The sequence below is a fragment of the Perca fluviatilis genome, chromosome 4 (assembly GCF_010015445.1).
Source record: "Perca fluviatilis chromosome 4, GENO_Pfluv_1.0, whole genome shotgun sequence".
In the NCBI taxonomy this organism is placed as follows: domain Eukaryota; kingdom Metazoa; phylum Chordata; class Actinopteri; order Perciformes; family Percidae; genus Perca; species Perca fluviatilis.
This window is the reverse complement of record NC_053115.1, coordinates 27213909-27233448: the sequence shown is the minus strand read 5'-3', so window position 1 is coordinate 27233448 and position 19540 is coordinate 27213909. Positions and strand designations below refer to the sequence as shown.

General features: G+C 39.7%; 1 protein-coding gene across 1 annotated transcript in view; it reads left to right on the top strand.

Annotated features, from left to right (window-relative positions):
- Window positions 1-8043, top strand: part of LOC120557738 (plexin-A2-like) — an 83731-nt gene extending 75688 nt beyond the window's left edge. The window contains exons 27-32 of the mRNA XM_039798322.1: window positions 459-555; window positions 1183-1382; window positions 2007-2176; window positions 2581-2793; window positions 4508-4658; window positions 5837-8043. Of these exons, the coding sequence (XP_039654256.1) occupies window positions 459-555; window positions 1183-1382; window positions 2007-2176; window positions 2581-2793; window positions 4508-4658; window positions 5837-5932 (927 nt within the window). The 3' untranslated portion in view covers window positions 5933-8043. The remainder of the gene's footprint in view (window positions 1-458; window positions 556-1182; window positions 1383-2006; window positions 2177-2580; window positions 2794-4507; window positions 4659-5836) is intronic.
- The last annotated feature ends 11497 nt before the right edge of the window (window positions 8044-19540 follow it).

Sequence of the window (19540 nt, the reverse complement as noted above, 5' to 3'; positions counted from 1 at the left end):
TTTCCCCTTGACTGCATTTGAACTTCACCCAAGAGAATTATATTGCTGTGAAAAAGAGTGCTTATTTATGCACTGATAAATCTTACTTTATTCCAGTTTTAGCTCAATTAGGTGTATTCTGAGCAAGTCCATGATCGATATGCAGTAGATATTTATGTCTATCTGTCTAAATGCCATCTGTATTTCTATCTAGCTAGAGATGGAAGATGTCTACAACTGTCGATTTTAACAGAATGTTTTACTTGAACTAAAGGCCATTCCTTTATACGTCTATTGTAAGTCGTGTGACTCAACTGACCATGGAAGACTATTCAACACCTCTGAATCATAATTTTACAAATCCCTGGTCCTTTATTTGTATTCGCAAACAACTTATTCAAGCCATGATTGCTTTTGACCTAACGCTGCAAGCCACCAATTCATAAAAATAATAGACCATCTTTACCTTTGTCTTCCAGGTGTCTGAGCGCTGTGTGGTGGCCTTGGTGCCCAAACAGATGTCCTCTTTCAATATTCCTTCCTCAGCCAGCTTCCCACGCAGCATCAGCAGATACGGTCAGTACTGTTAAAGAAATACAAACACACTTAATATTCATCCAGCTCACAGCCGTGTTGCACCATCTGTTGTTGTCACTGATCAGTCTGTTGTAAAGCACATTATCAGGTAATGTTATACAGCACATTCAACAAAGAGAGGCAATATCAGTTTAAAAAATATTCATCTAGTCTCATCACTTTAGATTCATATAAACTCAATCACATCTCTGAAACTACAACTCACATGGATGTTTCATAATAGATTTCAAGTGATTTAAAAAAAAGAAATACAAAAAATAACATGACACGACAGCAAACAAAGTGACAAAAAGACCAGAAAACACAGAGGACAGACAGTGAGGACCAGAGCCCGGAGTGAAAACATGTCTTTAGTAAAAGAGTGCATGCTGTGTCATTATTATGACAACTGATGAAATAATGGCAGCAAACGATTATACATTCTAAACACACACATCCAACCTGCAAATAGACATTCTGTCTTTAATCCTGATGTGTTAAGCAAAAGTGACTTTCTTTCCGTTGTCTGACAAACTGCAGTTTATGGCCGTAAGATTCTATTTACAAACTGATTCTAGAGCATTTTGGAATTTATATTTTCTTTATATCTGTCATTTGACCATCTAGGTGTGGACGTTCCCTTCCGCTCGACGCCCACCAGCCCGGACAGCCCCCACTCCCGTGTGCCCATGCTGACCCCAGACCTGGAGAGCGGGGTCAAAGTTTGGCACTTGGTAAAGAACCACGACCACGGAGACCAGAAAGAGGGCGAGCGCGGCAGCAAGATGGTGTCTGAGATCTACCTGACGAGGCTACTAGCAACAAAGGTGCAATATATTACAGTTATTATAGTAACAATATGTTGGACTTTGATTTACTTATTTATTCTATTTGTTTTTAACAACATCACTAGGGGTGCAACGGTTCACAAATCTCATGGTTCGGTTTCGGATCACGGTTCTGAGTCACGGATCGAATCAATTTTCGGATCAGCACAAAAAAGGGGGGAATTTAAATATTTATTAAAAATGTAATAACGATAACTTATAACAATAACTGTTTTCACCAGTAAATTGCTGTTAAATGACAACAACAGATGAGAAAATGGTGTTTTACAATAACTTTGAATGCACCACAAGGTTTACCAGTTATAAGTAAACGCACCATTTTGTCCCGTGTATGTTGTTTTTCTGACAGGAGTGATCAAGTGCTAGATTGTGTCCGTACGGGCCACGGATCAACTATGTTCCGTTACACCACTAAACATCACTGACATCCCTAAAACCAAAACCTAATGAGAAACAATAAATGGTGCGGCGTTCAGTTAGAATTAAGAATTATTTCTGGACACGTGCCAATTTTTGTTATCTTAAGTTACACTTTTCACGCAGTAGTACATGTTACACAAGCAGTAACGCTACAAGTCTCAACTCTAACACTGTTTTCTATAGGGCACACTGCAGAAGTTTGTGGATGATCTGTTTGAGACCCTGTTCAGCACCGTGTGTCGGGGCACCGCCCTGCCTCTAGCAATCAAATATATGTTTGACTTCCTGGACGAGCAGGCCGACAGGCACGGCATCCATGACATGGACGTTCGTCACACCTGGAAGAGCAACTGGTGAGAGAGACGGGGAGGAACTCTTTACCTTTAATGTGACTGTAGAGACATCTCACTTTCTTTAACAAGCCCGCTTGCAGTACTTTTTTTATAGAACTTCTACTCATTACTTACAAACAGTCAAAGCTTGGGGCCCAGTGAACACTTCTGAATGATTGAAACCTTGATGCCAGGGTGCACCCTTATCTTATTTATCTAAATCTTTCAGTTTTATGCTGCTTTTTGTAGAATCTAAATGCCAACTTCATCTTGTTCTCATGGCTAAAGTCACTTCGAAATGTCTATACAGGATTGGTCAGAAGATGAAAAAAGAACATCTTGTACACATGAAGTAATCATTTTATTTTTGCAAGTCTAAAAATGTTTAAAATCTGTCTGTCTCTCTCCTCTTTTATTATCTGCAGCCTGCCCCTGCGCTTCTGGGTAAATGTGATCAAGAATCCCCAGTTTGTGTTTGACATCCATAAAAGCAGCATCACGGACGCCTGTCTGTCTGTGGTGGCCCAAACCTTTATGGACTCTTGCTCAACTTCTGAACACCGTCTGGGCAAAGACTCACCCTCCACCAAACTACTCTATGCGAAGGACATACCGCATTACAAAAGCTGGGTAGAAAGGTGTGTATGTGTGTGTGCAAAGACAAATGCAGTAGTATAGAAAGTATAGAAAGATGATTGAAATCCCGACTGAGGAGTCTTTAGCTTGTCATCACATCTTCACAGGGTCAGTTTTAAAATAGCCCCACATCATCACATACCCTTCACCATACCTAGAGATTGGCATGGCTTTATTTCAGTTAAATTTATTAAATTTATTAATTTATATAATATATAAATTAATTATAATAATAGCTGGTTTGATTTGCATTGAGAGATGATCTTATGCTAAGTACCCCATGCCAATCTCTAGGTATGGTGAAGGGTATGTTATGATGTGGGGCTATTTTAATTCCAAAGGCCAAGGGAACTTTATCAGGATGCATAGTATCCTGGATCCATGAAATAAATGGCCTTTAAAAATAAAAATCTGCCTGCCTCTATGGGAATTTAACATAGGGGTGTACTTACGTATCCTCCTGTATTTTAAGGAAGAACATTTATTTATTTACAATACATTATTCATTCACAAAGACAATTGGTGTCCTTAAAGGTTGGATTTTTCCTAATTTTTTTAATTAAGGCATTTTTATTCCTCTTTAGCATGGTTGTATTCACCTATGCTAGTAAATACTGTGAAGGTATCAAAACACTCAATCCACGGAGAAATGGACACAGCCTGTATTCAAAAACTGTGCCTTTAAACGAGCCGTCAGTCCTTCCGTACGGTTGCGATGTCACAACTATACTACAGAAAGACCCGGAAATGCTGACCAATCAGAGAAGACATTAATGCATGTAAACATGTTCTAGTAGAAACGCAAAATACAAGTATCAACCTGAAAATTTGCATAATATGGGACATTTAGGGCTTTATTTTAGGAGTAAGGGGAGGCTTGCCATATATATTGTGTGTGTTTTTAGAGCCACCAAATCTGGATGAAATGAGAATCATGATTTACTTACTCAGAACTATTTCTGTCATCACCCTGTAAGATACGATGATGCACTGTGTTGGTTTGGTATGATGGCTTCATCATATTGTATTTTGTGGTAGTAACCATTTCTGGTGTTACTATACAGTTCAGAAACTACATCAGAACATTGGTTGCTATTCATCTACTTTTTTGACTACGAGGTTTAGTCAGAACTGACGGATTAATCTATTTATTCTTGCTTATCATCAGAGAGGTTTTCTCAATTATGACTCATTTTGTTGTTATTCGTCTGAAGTTTTATCTTTTGCCACATTCCTTTTCCGAATTTCTCACACATTTGTCCTATAGTGCAATGGAGTCTCGTCCTTAGTTGATGCAGGGATGAAATGCAACAGATCTCCATGCTATTAGGGCAGAATCATCATGTATAAATGGGATTGCATAGAGTTATAAATGCAAATTGTGGCCCAATTAATCATGCAGCTCTAATAGGGTTGGGAGTGACAGAATGAATATGTAATCAAGTGAAAATAGTCATGAGTACAGTCATATAAGGCGGTGTGTTTCAAAACAGTGAGCTGGTGTGGTTTGAACCACTGTGACTAAATGACTGAACCTACAGTATAAGTGACAGATTTCCTTATTTTCCTGCCAAAACGCCTCTGATTTACTGACGCCTGTAAAATTGGATATTCTTTGACTTTTCACAACAACAGACTGAATCCAGGTGAGGAGAAAAGCTCTGGTATGCATGACTGTGCCCTTGATTCTGACACAGTTTGTGTGTCTCCTCACAGGTACTACGCTGACATCAACCGCCTGCCTGCCATCAGTGATCAGGATATGAATGCCTATCTGGCTGAACAGGCCCGCCTTCACTCCAGTGAGTTCAACATGCTCAGTGCCCTCCATGAGATCTACGCTTACGTCAGCAAGTACAGCCAAGAGGTGAGGCCCAGTCAACACACTGTAACATAGAAATGTGCTCTAGAGGTCCTGCTGCTGTGTTTTTTTTATTTAATTTTTATTCTTTATTTTTTTTTAAAAAGGATAAAATGACTGTGTACTCTAAGAGCTGTCACTTGTAGTGGTGAATCCACATAGAATTATCACCCCACTGCAGCTCTGAGAAACTCTTTGTATGCTAGTTGTTCAGCACAAAACAGCAAACAGACAAAGTTAGCGACTACCTGGTGACTAAAGTGAAACATTTAGCCACTACAAAAACAGATAATTCCCTCAGGAGTTGGTAGAGGCCGAGCTCAAAGGAAAGGGAATATTGGATATTAATTAATCATGTGGACTATCAGAACTTTTAATGAATGACAATGTTGCTCTGCGTCTGTTGGGTATGCAGATAGGCAACTGTTTGCTAACAAGTCCGTCATAACAACTTTATATGGTTATCATGTGTCGATATTGTGCTGCCCCCAAGTCGCCGAAAATATCAATGAATTCAGGTTTAAATAGTAACTTAACACCAGGCTGAAAAGTAGCGCTTTGCCATCCTCTCCGGTTGAAATATTCAGGCTCGTTTCACCTGTAACCACACCCAACAGTGACATCACGGTATCTAGAAGTCCACCCGTACATCACTGCAGCAAGGTGGGAAGTTAAACTACTGGAGGTCGGCAAAAACAGCGGTGTTAAGTTACTCTTTAAAGGCATTTTATATATTTTCATAGTCTATCAATATGTTGATGTTGATGATAATCATCACAATCACAAGATATTTAGATATTTTATTTACAATGATATAAAATCCTTGCTGGAACCAGCAAATGTTTATTATATTTTAGCTTGATAAGATTTAGTTATAACTGAGTTACATAACAGATGTTTTGCTAATGTTTATACATATGCAATGGATTCGTAGTCAAATCACTGATGGTTAATTCAAATGAACCTGCAAACATAATTTTGAAATTTAAATGCATGTAAAATATATTAAGTCATCACAAGTAGAATGACTAGTGAAAGCTGTTGGTGTAGATGTGGATTTCTTTGAGTAAGTCATGTGTATTATGCTTATTTGTATGATTCCTATAGCTGACCGGCGATATGCCTTACATCCTCAGTTTCACAGTTTGTGCCCTTTGGTGTGTTTCTGTGTGTGTGTGTTTTAGATCATCGAGGCACTGGAGCAGGATGAACAGGCCCAGAAGCAGAAGTTGGCGTATAAAGTGGAGCAGATCATCTCAGCCATGTCTATAGAGAGCTGAGACACATACACAAATACATACATACACACAGACACACACACTACAAACAAACACACTGAAACATACTATAACAGAAGAGTTATAAACCCATCGGCAACACACGTGGCACTCAGATGTGCGCGCACACACACACACACACACACACACACACACACACACACACACACACACACCGAAATTGCAGACTTAATGGACCTACTGTATAAACAAACTGACAATACATACAAAGACATTTACACACACGCATAAATGCACACATACAAATGTACATACATAAACCACAGCACACAGATCATCCCAAAGCACGAACTGAATCCAATGTCATCGGTTTTTCAGAAGAAACTACAAAGGCAAACACTCAATTTCTAAAACGCTCCTATAGAGAGAGACAGAGAGAGGATTTGGGCCATCACGGATGCTGAATTTGCAGCCAATTCTTTCCCATGCGGTAATGGTTTGTCTTTGTAGTGGCTTATACAAAATGTGTGTGTGTGGCATGGCTGGAGCTCTGAAGAGAACAACACTTAATAAAGAATGACTCAACTTGAAAAGTCACTGGAGAAGCTCAACAAAGACAGGAGCTATTTCATTGGAATGGCACGTGATGAGACAAGATAAAGTACTTTTTATATGTCAAAGATGAAGGACACTTATTCACACTACATATCACAGGTTTGGATTGATATCACCATTTGGAGCAGTGTTTTCCTACTGCCTTTTGAAGGCTTAAAAAAGACAACACTAAACACACCGGCATCATTACATTTTTTATTTCCCCACTTGAAGCTCCCAGTCATTTCTGAATTACACGTCTGCCAGGGATTGAACAGTATACACAAAATTTGGTATTGACGAGGTGAAGGTTCAGCTCTTTAATAATACTGCAAATTTGAAATATATGTAGAGATATTTCCAGATCTAATTCCTGGCTTTTTGTGCCAAATATAATATGTCTCATGTTTAATTCATGTTAAACGCTCCTGTAGAAGCTATTAAAAATACATGTCATTGTACGGAAAAGATCCCATTTAAGATAGGAAATGTTGTACAGTGATGATCTATAGACCACCAATTCAGCCATTCAAAGATAAGTGGAGACCAAATTGAACTGTAGCAGGAAGCATGATTAATGATGCTTTAAGTCTGATCGTGAATCAGATTACCCAAACCCTGGCCAACAGCGCCGCTCCTCCACCCTCCCTGTCTCATCAGTCATTGTTTACATCCAGCGTGATACTTGAAATGCACTGCGTGTACAAGATATTAAGAACGCCTGCTGCACTTGTGAAGTAATCTGGCCAGATTTAGTTAGATGAAGGCTTTGATGCCTTAATGATTTTCCCCAATAAATCCACTTTAAAACGTAACCTGGAAATGAAACGTAGGAAACGAGCCGGAAGGATTTTTCACCCTGGAGACATTTGAGCTGTGGGTGCTGCAAGCGGGTCTGTAGCTCAGAATAAAGTATGTGTTCCTAATATTTTGTCCACAGAGTGGATATATGATTAATGATACATGGGTTTGGATCAGTTCTTGGTCCTTGTAAAGTTCATTCATTAAATGTCTGTTTGTTGCTTCACAGCGCTATCTTCGCTTTAAGTCCGGACTGTTCTTTCAGCATATAATTCACAAGTTTTAATTTTGCATTGATATGTACATTTTACCTGACCGCTTGTTGTCTCCTTGCTGCTGTATTTATAGAGTGCCATATCTAAACTTTAAAATGATTTTCATGATGAAAAAGTACGTCTGAGGCATCATGTGAATTCAGGGTTTTAGTTTTGTATTTTACCCATTGCAATGCTGAAAGAAAGATGAACTTCTTTCTGTGCTTGAGGCAGTTTCATCGCTCCGTATGAAAGTCACAGCGACTGTCTATCAGTGTCATTTCAGAGCGCTGCTCTTCTTACCATTTCAGTATCAGTGGGGTTAATGTACTCCCCACAGGACCTTTATTCATGCTAATCTAGAAGAGCAAGATAAAACAATATAAATAATACATTTCCCGTTAAGTGTTGAAATATGACAGAGAACTCATCTGTTTCATGTGTGGTTTGATGATGATAATTTATAAATGTGTTGTGCAATAAACTGTCAGACGTTTAAACTGTCATGTTTTTTAAACTATATATTATTGTATAAATATTGTACATACAAAACACTCCTATTTTGCAAGCAAAAAAGATTCACTTTGTACTGTTGTTATACATTAAATGCGCAGCTGATGAAAATTATTTTCGCCTGGTTTCTTTTGTTGTGATGAGAAATTCGGAAAAATCCTGTTGAACATAAGTTCTCCATATTTATAGGTGTTAGATCCTAAAATGAAACCCTGGTCGATAAAAATCTTGTGTTGTCAAAATGCTCCATTCCTGTGGAAAGTAATTTTCTATTTCAGACTGCTTTGACTTATAATACTGCAATATATAAAACAATATAAAAGACAGCTGATTGTACAAAGAATCATCAGTCACAAATGTTGGCCACTAAATGTCTAGGTATTGTATTTTTCAGACAAAATGTCTGCTCCTGTTAGAGATTACCTCACTTCCAAGCCACACATAACTGGATAATCTATTGTTATTATGTTAGTGGAGCACTTGCAAGCTAAATTGACAGTTAAGCTCTTATTGGGTTTAAATGAAAGGGCTCTAAAGGCAAGACGATGATGTCAGAGATCCACCGAAATCCCAGGGGTACATCTATCGTTCAGCTTCGTACTTAGACATTAACATAATTGTTAGACACGTACACCAATGACATTAGCAATCCACTGACATTTCCACAGACAAGCAGTGTTCCAGCTTTGTATCAATGAGAAATTAATTATCTAACAAAATAGCACTGTATACCATAAGTGCATTATTGTTAATCCTTATTTCAGTAACGGTTGTAAATGGGGAACTTCAGGCATCAATTTTTATTTATTTTTTTTGGAGTGAAATAATTAGAATGCCTGGTTGAAAAGGTGGTAAAAATGTAATATTTTAACATGAATTAACCACACATTTTGAGACATTATTGTATACAATATAATTGCGGGTTTTTCTTTTTAGAAAATTACACACAATTTACATTTTGGAAGAAATTTAGCAATGTGCTTGTGCTACCAGGTTGGGTTTCCATGTTGGATTGCTTTACAGTTCTGTACAGGAAGAGGGCGTCGTATTTCCAGATCAAACTGCTAAGGCCGTTGTTAGCCAACAAAAGAAGCACCAATGGAACGATCACTTCCAGCTTGTTTAAGTACTTCAAAAATGAAAAACAAAAAGTACAGATAGTGGTACATTAAAGAACATCTATTAAATGTTCTCTTTAAAGTATGTCAGGAAGTAACAGCGTTTGTGGGAAATGTGGTTTTTAATTTTGTCAAAGACAGCCAATGATTTTGACTATTTCTGACAACTGTTAATTGCAATCATACAAAGGAAATCTGATGTTTACAAAGGCAGCAAACAGTACCATTTAACACACACCTTGTCTGGCAAGAGGAGCACATTTGATATTTAAAAGAGGAGTTGAGCTTGTAAAACAACAAAGAAATATCCTGGAGAAAAACAGTTTCCTTTTGAATTTCATAAAAAACAAATGGTGAATAGCCTCTCTGAATGAAGAATAGTTTGAATGCCGTCATACTGTGACAGTATTTGGTATGGTATGTGAGCAGCATATAGGGGCTCCTGAGCACTTGCCATAAGGAGCCAGAATTCATTATTCATGTTTAACCCTCGGGGGTCTGGGCAAGCAGAGCAGAGCAGAGGGGGAGGAGGAGGAGGAGGAGGAGGAGAGCCTCCCAATGCATACCTGTCAGGTCCAGGTGGGGGTGTCATCAGCCTATCGAAGGGTCCTCTGTATACCTGCCAGGCTCTAACCCCTTGTCTTTCCTCTCGTCTTTCTTTGCTTGTCAGAGTGCCTACAGTTAGCAGCTAGCAATTCCACCTCACACTTCCAACTCACATACCACACACACACACACACACAGACACACACACAGACACACACACAGACACACACACACACACACACACACACACACACACACACACACACACACACACACACACACACACACACACACACACACACACACACACACACACACACACACAGAGAGAGAGGAGGATCATTAGGACTAGAACCTACTGACAGCTGAGTGACCCACAGGATATCTTCTTGATAGACTGTGTAGTTAGATGGTACCAAACAGGTTTATGAAGCTACTACAGCCATTAGAAACCCATTATTCTCCTATCAATCTCTGACAGTTGTCATAATATCTGAATCATGCTTTGGACCAGGATTGATGACACTACATTGTGATGCACAGTTAACTAACAGTGCAACACTTATTATTTCTGTGAAATCACTGGTATAACAGATCCCCATCTTCTCATGCTGCAGAATATTTGATTCAGGGGGAAATGGACCTGACGCGCAGACTGCAGATCTTGTAGAATAATTCAAACTGTGGAACGAAGGCGGAATGGAAAAAGGCCTTTGACTTTCCATGCACCCTGAACAACCCAGCAGAGTTTGTTTTAATAGTCAACGGACAAGTCTCTGCTGCAATGTCCTTAAAGGGGTAGTTCAGATTTTTTTTTTAAGTGTGGTTGTATGAGGTACTTAAACCATAGTCAGTGTCTTACTAGTCTCGCTTTGCCAGACCTATCTCCACAGCGCTGTGGAGGAGGGTCTGGCTAGTCCACCCAGCATTCTGGTTTATTGGCATTTCTTTAAACCAATCACAAACTCAGATTGGACAGATAGTCTAGCTAGCTGTCTGGATTTACCCTGCAGAGATCTGAGGAGCAGTTAACCATAGTACACATAAATCCACCAGAGTTTAAAATTTAAAAAAACACACAGAAAGCGGAAAGAAAACGGACATCGCCGAAAAGACATGCATCCTGTGGAATTTCCTGCGGCACCAGAGCAATCCCGGAAGTGGAACATCGTGGATATAGACTAGTGTATTACCTACAGTACATGGAGGTCGGCACACCCTCAGTTTGAAGAAGCAGACTAGAGTACCGGCATGTAAGCTAAGCAACGTACTGCTGTGGACGGGGGCAGCAGCAAAACTGATTTTAGCCACTTTAAAAAAACCTACCTTAAAAACACAATATCAGTTTAAATGTACACTGTATTTAGACTATTTTCACCGCTTTACACTGCCATCAGACAGCCCTTTTCGACGGGGAACTGAAGCAGTTTTATCCATCTGTTGTCTTCAAAACCACCAGACTCCAAACAGTAATTTTACCTCTCATAACACTGGAGATGGTGGTCTACCGCTGCATTGATTGGTTAGTTTTCTTATTTTGTGACTTTGGTGGATCTAACTAACCCTTCAAAACACCGAAAATATTCGAAATAAAGCACTTAAATGGATATTCATTTGTTTAGGTGGGTCTGTTATAGGTGGCTAAAATATGTTTTTTGCAACCGCCCACAGCAGTACATAGCTTAGCAACTCATGCCTGCTTTTTCAAACTAGAGGCGTGCCAAGTTTACCGCCACCTACTGTATAGCCGGTTTCACATCTGAACTCCGGACCATGTCCCTACAATTCAGGTCCTGACAAGTTGTAGCGCACAACAAGAGATTGTCCATGTCAGATGCATTCTCACTTACTGGAAATACTCCATTTGGTTTAGACGGGGGGTGGCGCCTGGTAGAGCGTTCAGGAGACAGGACATGACGCAGACTACATCGCGCCACAGAGTCGGTTCGTAATTTGGTCATAAAAAAACAAGTATCGTGCCGTTCCTTGAATTTGTCTGAGGATTTTGGCGTTTACTGACAGAATTTCCAGATGGTCTAGCAAGTTAGACATTTTGGTTGCCGTCTTCGTGTAAATCACCCTTTTTCTTCACCCTCGCATGTTTGTTTTCTTCCAGTTTTGCGGGAGCCGCATGAAACATCATCAACGCGCCCACTCGCTTGTTGTGAATTCTCACACTTTTGGGCTCAATCGGAGATTACACAGACTTTGTACTACGGAGCTGGCAGGATAAAGACCGTTTGATGTCCGATCCAACTGATTCGGCCATTTGCATTCTCATATACAGCTCCACCAAGTAATGTCTAGATAAGTTCAGGTTTGCAGTGCATGTGTGAAAGGGACTTTGGTAATACAATGACTATGTATATTCGATTGATGGACGTTAATAGAAAATAAAGATTTGACAATTATTTAAGATTTTCAAAATTCTGCGCTTTTTCTATTTCATGTGATTATATTTTTGGATGTTTGTCAGACAAAACAAACCAAGACTTCACAGATTAATCGTTTTGTTAATTTGTTAAGCAAAAATCCCAAATATTCAGTGGTTTTATCCTCTCAAATGTGAGGATTTCATGCCTTCCTTTGTCACGTATGTTCATAAACTGAATGGCTGTCGGTTTTGGTTTGTTGGTTAAATAAAACAAGCATTCTGAATACAAAGATTAATTGAAAAAAATAATCATCAGATTCATGGATAATGAAAATAATCATTAGTTGCAGCCATTAAATACAGTAAAATAGCCCTACATTATATATAAACTGAATAAAGCTTCTATATATATATATATATATATATATATATATATATATATATATATATAAAAAATGATCCGTTTGTGCAGAAACTCTCAACGCCAAGCCAATGGTAATTTTTTTGGTGTGCAGATCATGCAGGATTGCATGATAACCACACACATAAACCTGCATCCTTTTATATACAGTATACAGATGCTTTTTCTTATGGGTTGTGGTTCTTTTCAGATGGGAAGAAACTTTCAGTGGACACAGATACAAATGCGTCATTTGTTTTTCCCTTCCATAATGTAAACTCCCACTATTGTACAATCAAGCCTCAAATTCCCACCACTGGAAGGCAGCCTCTAGGCTATTGAGGTCTGGTAGCATCGGTCTCCTGCTGCTTAAATTAAATGCAGAATGCATTATCAGAGTGCACACAATCAAACAGGCACTGATATGTTTGTTCTTGCCAAGGAAAAAAGACAGCTGTCCAACCACACATCCCTGATGACAGTATAGAATAAGTCAGTGAAATCACCACAGTTCAGCCTCTATCTGTAACAACTTGTGTCAGGATTTATTCGTTGAGCTAATCCATGATGGCATTTTATTTCCCCAATTTGCTGTAGTAATTTATCTTTTGTCCACTAGCAACGACATGGTTACTTGCAGACTCAGGTCATAATGGACTTCATTACTCACTACCTAACCATAACGGCTGGATTTTTAAAATATGGGCAGGTGGAAATGCTTTCAGTTCCACAAAATTTAACAATATGAAGCAATAACTGAAGGGTTTAATGATTTACTGATGAAGCTAATGTCCAGTAGGTTGATCTGCACGGCACACACCAGTCTAGTGGAGCCATCTTCTGGCCAAAGTTGGTATCACAAGCATGACTTGGAACAGGCTGAATGAGACAGAATGAGCATTCTTCATTCATTCACAGTTCACGTCAGTTTGAGCACAAACTGGGGTAAAAGAGAGAAAGATCATGTGAGAGGCTGTCAAAATGTGATGCAGGAAGCGGGCAAAGGGTTAGCATGTGTCAGTGACAAGTGTCTTGTTTTAGCACTACCGTGTATGTGTGTGTGTGTGTGCGTGTGTGTGTGTGTGTGTGTGTGTGTGTGTGTGTGTGTGTGTGTGTGTGTGTAACATCTGCAGAGACATGCAGTGGTCCTGTAGGTCATGACACAGACATACTCGAATACCCAGAGACTATAAAGAGAACCCTTAACACATTTGGTTTTGGGATGAAGTGATGTCATCAATAAAGCACTCTCTTTCTTTCTTATTTATTTTTTCTTCTTCCCGCTCACTTGAGGGCAAAGACCTCGCTGCTGCTCAGCCCAGAGAGGTAACGGTCAACATGTGCTGCAGTTTGAAATGAAATCCCCTCCCACTAAACCTACTCCTCCTCCTCCTCCTCTCAAAACTTCCCTCACTTTTTCTCCTTCTCAGCTTTCCTCTCCAGCACTCATGAAATCACTTCAAGACAGGCTCCCTCCTACGTAGCCTATCGGTGAGCTTTGTGGGATTTATGGCACCCATTTTAAAAGGGCCATAAAATGTGCATTACAACATGTATGTGTTTTCTGTGCGTGTGTGTGTGTGTGTGTGACTGCATATGTTTGTACAAATGTATGAACCAAAATTAAATTAAAAACACCTTTTCAATGAGGACTTAAAAAAATGCCCTCACCATTAATTTAGCTGAGCATGTCAATTGCTTTTTGTCTATTTCTGTGATGTATTAGTTCAAAACGGAACCATGAATCTCTGAGGTTATATTGTTAATTATGAACGGGTTGCAAAGGAATTCTCTGCCCACAAAAGATCGTCACATTAGGAGAGTCGCTGTTTTACAACTTCCTGTTCCAGCGCTCTGCCTGGGGCTTACAAATAATCTGTTGCTGGTGAACTCTTGCCCTCGGACGGAATAAATATAGCCAATACTGTTGGTACTGCAAAACATATTGAACATTCACATTTTAAACAAAGCTATAATATAAACTCACTGTCTCTCATTCTGAACTTACATTTAAAAAAATAAAAATAAAACCAGAAGTCTCCTGAGAATATAATCCATGACAGATTCTGCTAATTAGCTCTCTAGTTAGTGAGGGGGGATCTGTCATTTAAAGTAGCCTACCGATTCGTCAGCCAAGCCTCAGTAATCCTTAGGGTCTCCAATTATCAGCTTAAACTTCCACTAAATAGGCCTTCTTAGATAAAACACCAGTGAGCATTTTTTCCTAAAAACACACCCAAGAAGTAAAATATTACAGTCAGATGCAAGCCAGGCTGTTAGATCTTCTTTTATTGGCAAAGTTTGGCTAGTTTAACCCAGAAAGTAATTAGCAATGTGATTGCTCATTAACATATTTAGAATGTGTGCTCTAAAGAAACCCAAATTAACTTAATTACGCACACATAAGCTAGGGTCTAACCCATGCCCTGGAGAAACTGGTTGTAGTGCACATCCATCACGAATCTGTTTAAATGGTCCCTGCTCTCAGAAAACCAGTTATAGCATCATGGGTTTTGTTTTTTAGCAGTGTGTCCTCAAAACTAATTATACACAAAAAAAAACTTTGGATTTGTTTTGCTCTGTTTGAGGTCAGAAACAGGTGTGCGTGTGTGAATCATATGCCTTGACTGTAGAAAAGAAAAAGAAACAGAGCATGCAAGTAAAAAAAAAAAAAAATTGCATGTTCACAAAATGTTTGGCAACAGCTCAGGATTTTTGTGGTCTTTAAACTATAGGGTAAATCTGAAGGGGACTCCTCGTGAGAAAGTGCAAGCACAAAAGCACTCTTTTGATATTGAATCCAGTTGCCTAAATTCTCCTAAGACACTCCATCATACACTTCAGAAAACATGTAATACTCTGAGGTATATATATTTTTTTTTTTATTTGCCTTTTCTTGTTTAATATGTTCAATAAATTGACTAAAAAACAAAATCAACAAAAAAATAACTAAAAGCTCAACACTCAAATCTGGTTTAAACACACTTGCAAGCTAAAAAAAAAATAACACACTGCTGTCATACATAATCTATAACACCAGCAGATATGATGATTGCAAATGTATCGTTACTGAAGAAGCAGTTAAAAGGAAAATGGAGGCTCGGTTTGAAAACTCCATAAGCTGCAACATATGTGCAGAACAGTCAATACACTATAAACAAATAAAGCCATATGAAGCCAGGCCCATAGGAATCACAGAACGCCAGTGGTAGAAATCTTTTCCAGATTTGCTTTCTGTAAGGTCCTAAGAGGAATGAGGAGCTCCTCTGTGACACTTTAGACCAAACGCTGTCCTTACCTCGGTCTTCTTTTGATGAGTGTCTACTAGTCTTGCATTGCCAAACTTTCCTCCAGAGCACTGCGAGGAGGGTCTGGCTAGTCCAAATAACATTCCTGAATAGGAGAAAAATGTGCTCTGGTTTAGTGGCATTTCTTTAAACCAATTACAATAGTTTTGGGGCGACGCTAAGAGCCCGGACGTAGCAACGGTGCCTCTGAAAATTAGCCTGGCGGATGGTGAAACATGTGTACGTAGGGAGGAGAGCTCCATAATTACAACGGCTGCCGTGTTTGTGATTTAGAATTTTACTCCAAAAAAAGATCATACCTGTCAAGTATCCTGTTTTGGCCGGGAAAGTCCCGTATTTTACCCTTCTTTCCCGCCGTCCTCCCGTATTAGTATTTTCCCGTAAATCTCCCGTATTTTAACCTGCGTTATTAAAAAATAATAATACCCCGGGCCCGAGCGGAGTAAAAAAAAAAAAAAACATTCCCAATCTGAGCTCTGTCAGTAGCCTCGCGATAACTGCCACCTGCAGTAGCCTACTACAGGAACTGTAGGTGGCAGTTGTCGCGAGGTTAGTGTGTGAGGTCAGATGATGAGTGACAACACAGGGGAAAAAAAGAAGAAAAAAACAGAGACGGATGATGGACGCTACAACAGAGACGGTGCGCTACCAAATCTTATGAATGCTTTACTATGCATTCCCCATAGCAATGCAAGTTGAGAAAGGGTGTTTAGCATGGTACGAAAGATTGTTACAGAGAATAGGATGACGTTAGACAACAGAACTGTTTCTACTCTCATGTAAAATGAACCACTCTTGCCCAGCCCACAAATACACTCCTTCCAAAACAGTCTTAAAGTGATGGTTCGGAGTAATTTCACCCTAGGGTCCTTGCACCATGACCTCGAGCCAAACACTCACCCAGAAGCTTTTTTCAGCTGGGTCGAACATTGGGAGAGTTAGCTAGAGTAGCGTTATCAGCTGAATAGCTTAGCGCAGGGGCTAATGGATCCGAAGTGTCTTTTAACATTATCCCACTAATAATGCCCAAAATGATACCAAACGTCTACAGTAGTACAAATAGTTTATGCACTCATAAAACGATGGATTGTAAAGTTTGTAAGTACACCAGAAGTTTATGAACACTTGCCTGCTGGCTTCTGCTCTCTGCTGCTGCTGCTGCTGTTACTACCGGGCAGTAAGAGTGCTTAGGGCCGTCAAATTACAACAACCGAAAGAGATGCAACAAAAATATTTATTAATTTAATGATTAAATAAGGTAATGTCTCCAAACTTACCTCCAATTATAACTTGTCTCCTGCTAGTTATTCTACAGTACTTACTTTAAAAAATAAGTTAAATTAAAAATATTTTTGTTGCATCTCTTTCGGTGTTGTAATTTGTAGACGCCGTAAGCACTCGTCTAACAACAACAACAACAGCAGAGAGCAGAAGCCAGCAGGCAAGTGTTCATAAACTTCTGGTGTACTACAAACTTTCCAATCCATCGTTTTATGAAGTGCATACCTATTTGTACTACTGCTAGACACGTTATCATTTCGGGCATAATTAGTGTGGTAATGTTAAGAGACACTTGAACCAAGCCCCGGCGCTAAGCTATTCAGCTGATAACGCGCATACGTAACCTCTCCCAAATGTTCGGCAAAGTGAAAAGCTTCTGAAGGTGTTTGCTCGAGGTCATGGTGCAAAGGACCCTAGGGTGAAATTACTCCAAACCATCACTTTAAAGAATGCAAAGTCTGCAACAAATTTGTACAATAACTCACTAAAGAAAAGTAATGTGAAATTAAAAGAAAAACTGTAAAAGAAAAGCAATATGAAATGAAAAGAATGTGTGGAATGAAAATAAAATGTAGGCTAAATGTAAAGACAAGCAATGTTATAAATTGTAAATGTTTTCAGCATTCTGCATCAAGTGGTGATTTTAGCTTTCTTGTACACCCGTCTTAAAATGTAAAGGGATACTAGAGCTTGGTTGGGGTGGTGGGACTGCTCGAGGTGGGCACCGGAAAATTTCCCTTATTTTCAAATCCAAAACTTGACAGGTATGAAAAAGATGAATATAATTTGATTGTCGGTTCTAGCTCAGAGGAGGTTTCCCGAATCAACCAGAGTTTAGAATGCCAACACAAAGAAAGCGGAAGGTGAGGGACATCCGGCGGAATCGGAAATATCCCGTAAATGAAACGTCTACCGATTGAGAGTAAATGAGTTCCGGCTGTCATTGCACACAAGGATTTGTTATTACCTTCAAGGTACAATGACATGGAAGGCAAGAATAAATATAGTATACTACAGGTAAAAATGAAAGAAAGAGGGGAACAAGGAACAATATATGAAGCAGGGGTGTCACAATACCAAAAATCTAGTAGTCGGCAGGAAGACAAAATTGCCAGGGTTTGTCCTGCTGCCCTTCATTGAGGGTAAAAGGTCTATTCTTTGCCTTACTGCCATTTGTCAGGAAGTTGTGATTCACGAGGACTCAAGTAGCAGAAATATTTAACTAGCTAACAGTCTAATGAATGTTTTACTGGGGTGACATGACTGCTGCTGTCCAGCTGTGGCTGCTGTAATGGGCACATTCTCTTTGGGTTTTCAGCAAAGCTCATCTCGAGTCACAGTGAGGGGCCAATTGCCATCTCAGCGCCCTGCTGTTTGAGCTGAACGTTTGATAGGGGTCTTGTCTGGCAAGAAGGGAGGAGGGTAACAGGGAGGAAATGGGGTGATGGGGGGGCAGGGGGGGGGGGGGAGTATGGGGCCAAAACAGGAACAGGGAGACTATGCAAGAAGGGCACGGTATCACTCATATAACATGGAAGAATGGTGTGTGTTATTATTTCTCGTTGTTCTATTTTTTAGGAGGTGGACTTGTGACTTTTTTGTTCTTAACATGTTATTTAGCATACCTTCGCCAGTGGTTCCAGATGTGTGATTTACAGAGAGCATGAGAACAGCTAGCAAAAAAGCTAACAAAAGTAAAGCAAAGATCCCCAAATTGCAGGGGGTTGGTGCTTTCAGGACTCTGTGGAAGTGTGAAAGGTTTAAGCGGACCCTGTGGTGTCTTCACTACTGGCGTGGCTGTTGTTGATTGATGGCCTCGCTGAGTGGTGGGGGCTTCGGGTCACTGAAATGGATTAATGCCATTAGCATAACAGTGGATCACACTTTTGTTTCGAGTACGATATGCTGCTCCACGGTCTATCTCCATAAGCCTATTAAGGACCAGAGTGTCACCCTATTGTCAGCGATCACCTTTCATTGTGTAGTGGATTACTGCACCCATCCAGACAGGGTTCACAGATCAGGCAGACATTGTAACCCAGTGCGAGCAAAGGATGAACTAATGATCACCAAAACATAACCTACCTATTCATGGGGGATTCAAGCACTGGAACTGCCTATTTAATGTGTGTGTGTGTGTGTGTGTGTGTGTGTGTGTGTGTGTGTGTGTGTGTGTGTGTGTGTGTGTGTGTGTGTGTGTGTGTGTGTGTGTGTATATATATATATATATATATATATATAAGTATAAACATTGATTGGTATTTGAAGAATGCTGCACATACTGTAGTTTTTTTTTTTTTTTTAAATACACAACATCCCAACAAGACCCCATTCTCCTCTGTCTGCCTTGCTTCTTCGAGAGGGGTGGAGGCACAGAGGAAGGGTTAAAGTAACCAGTGGAAGAAGGGGTGTAGGGCTGGGCCGGAGTAAGGAAGGAGGGGTGGGGGTGGTATATAAAAAC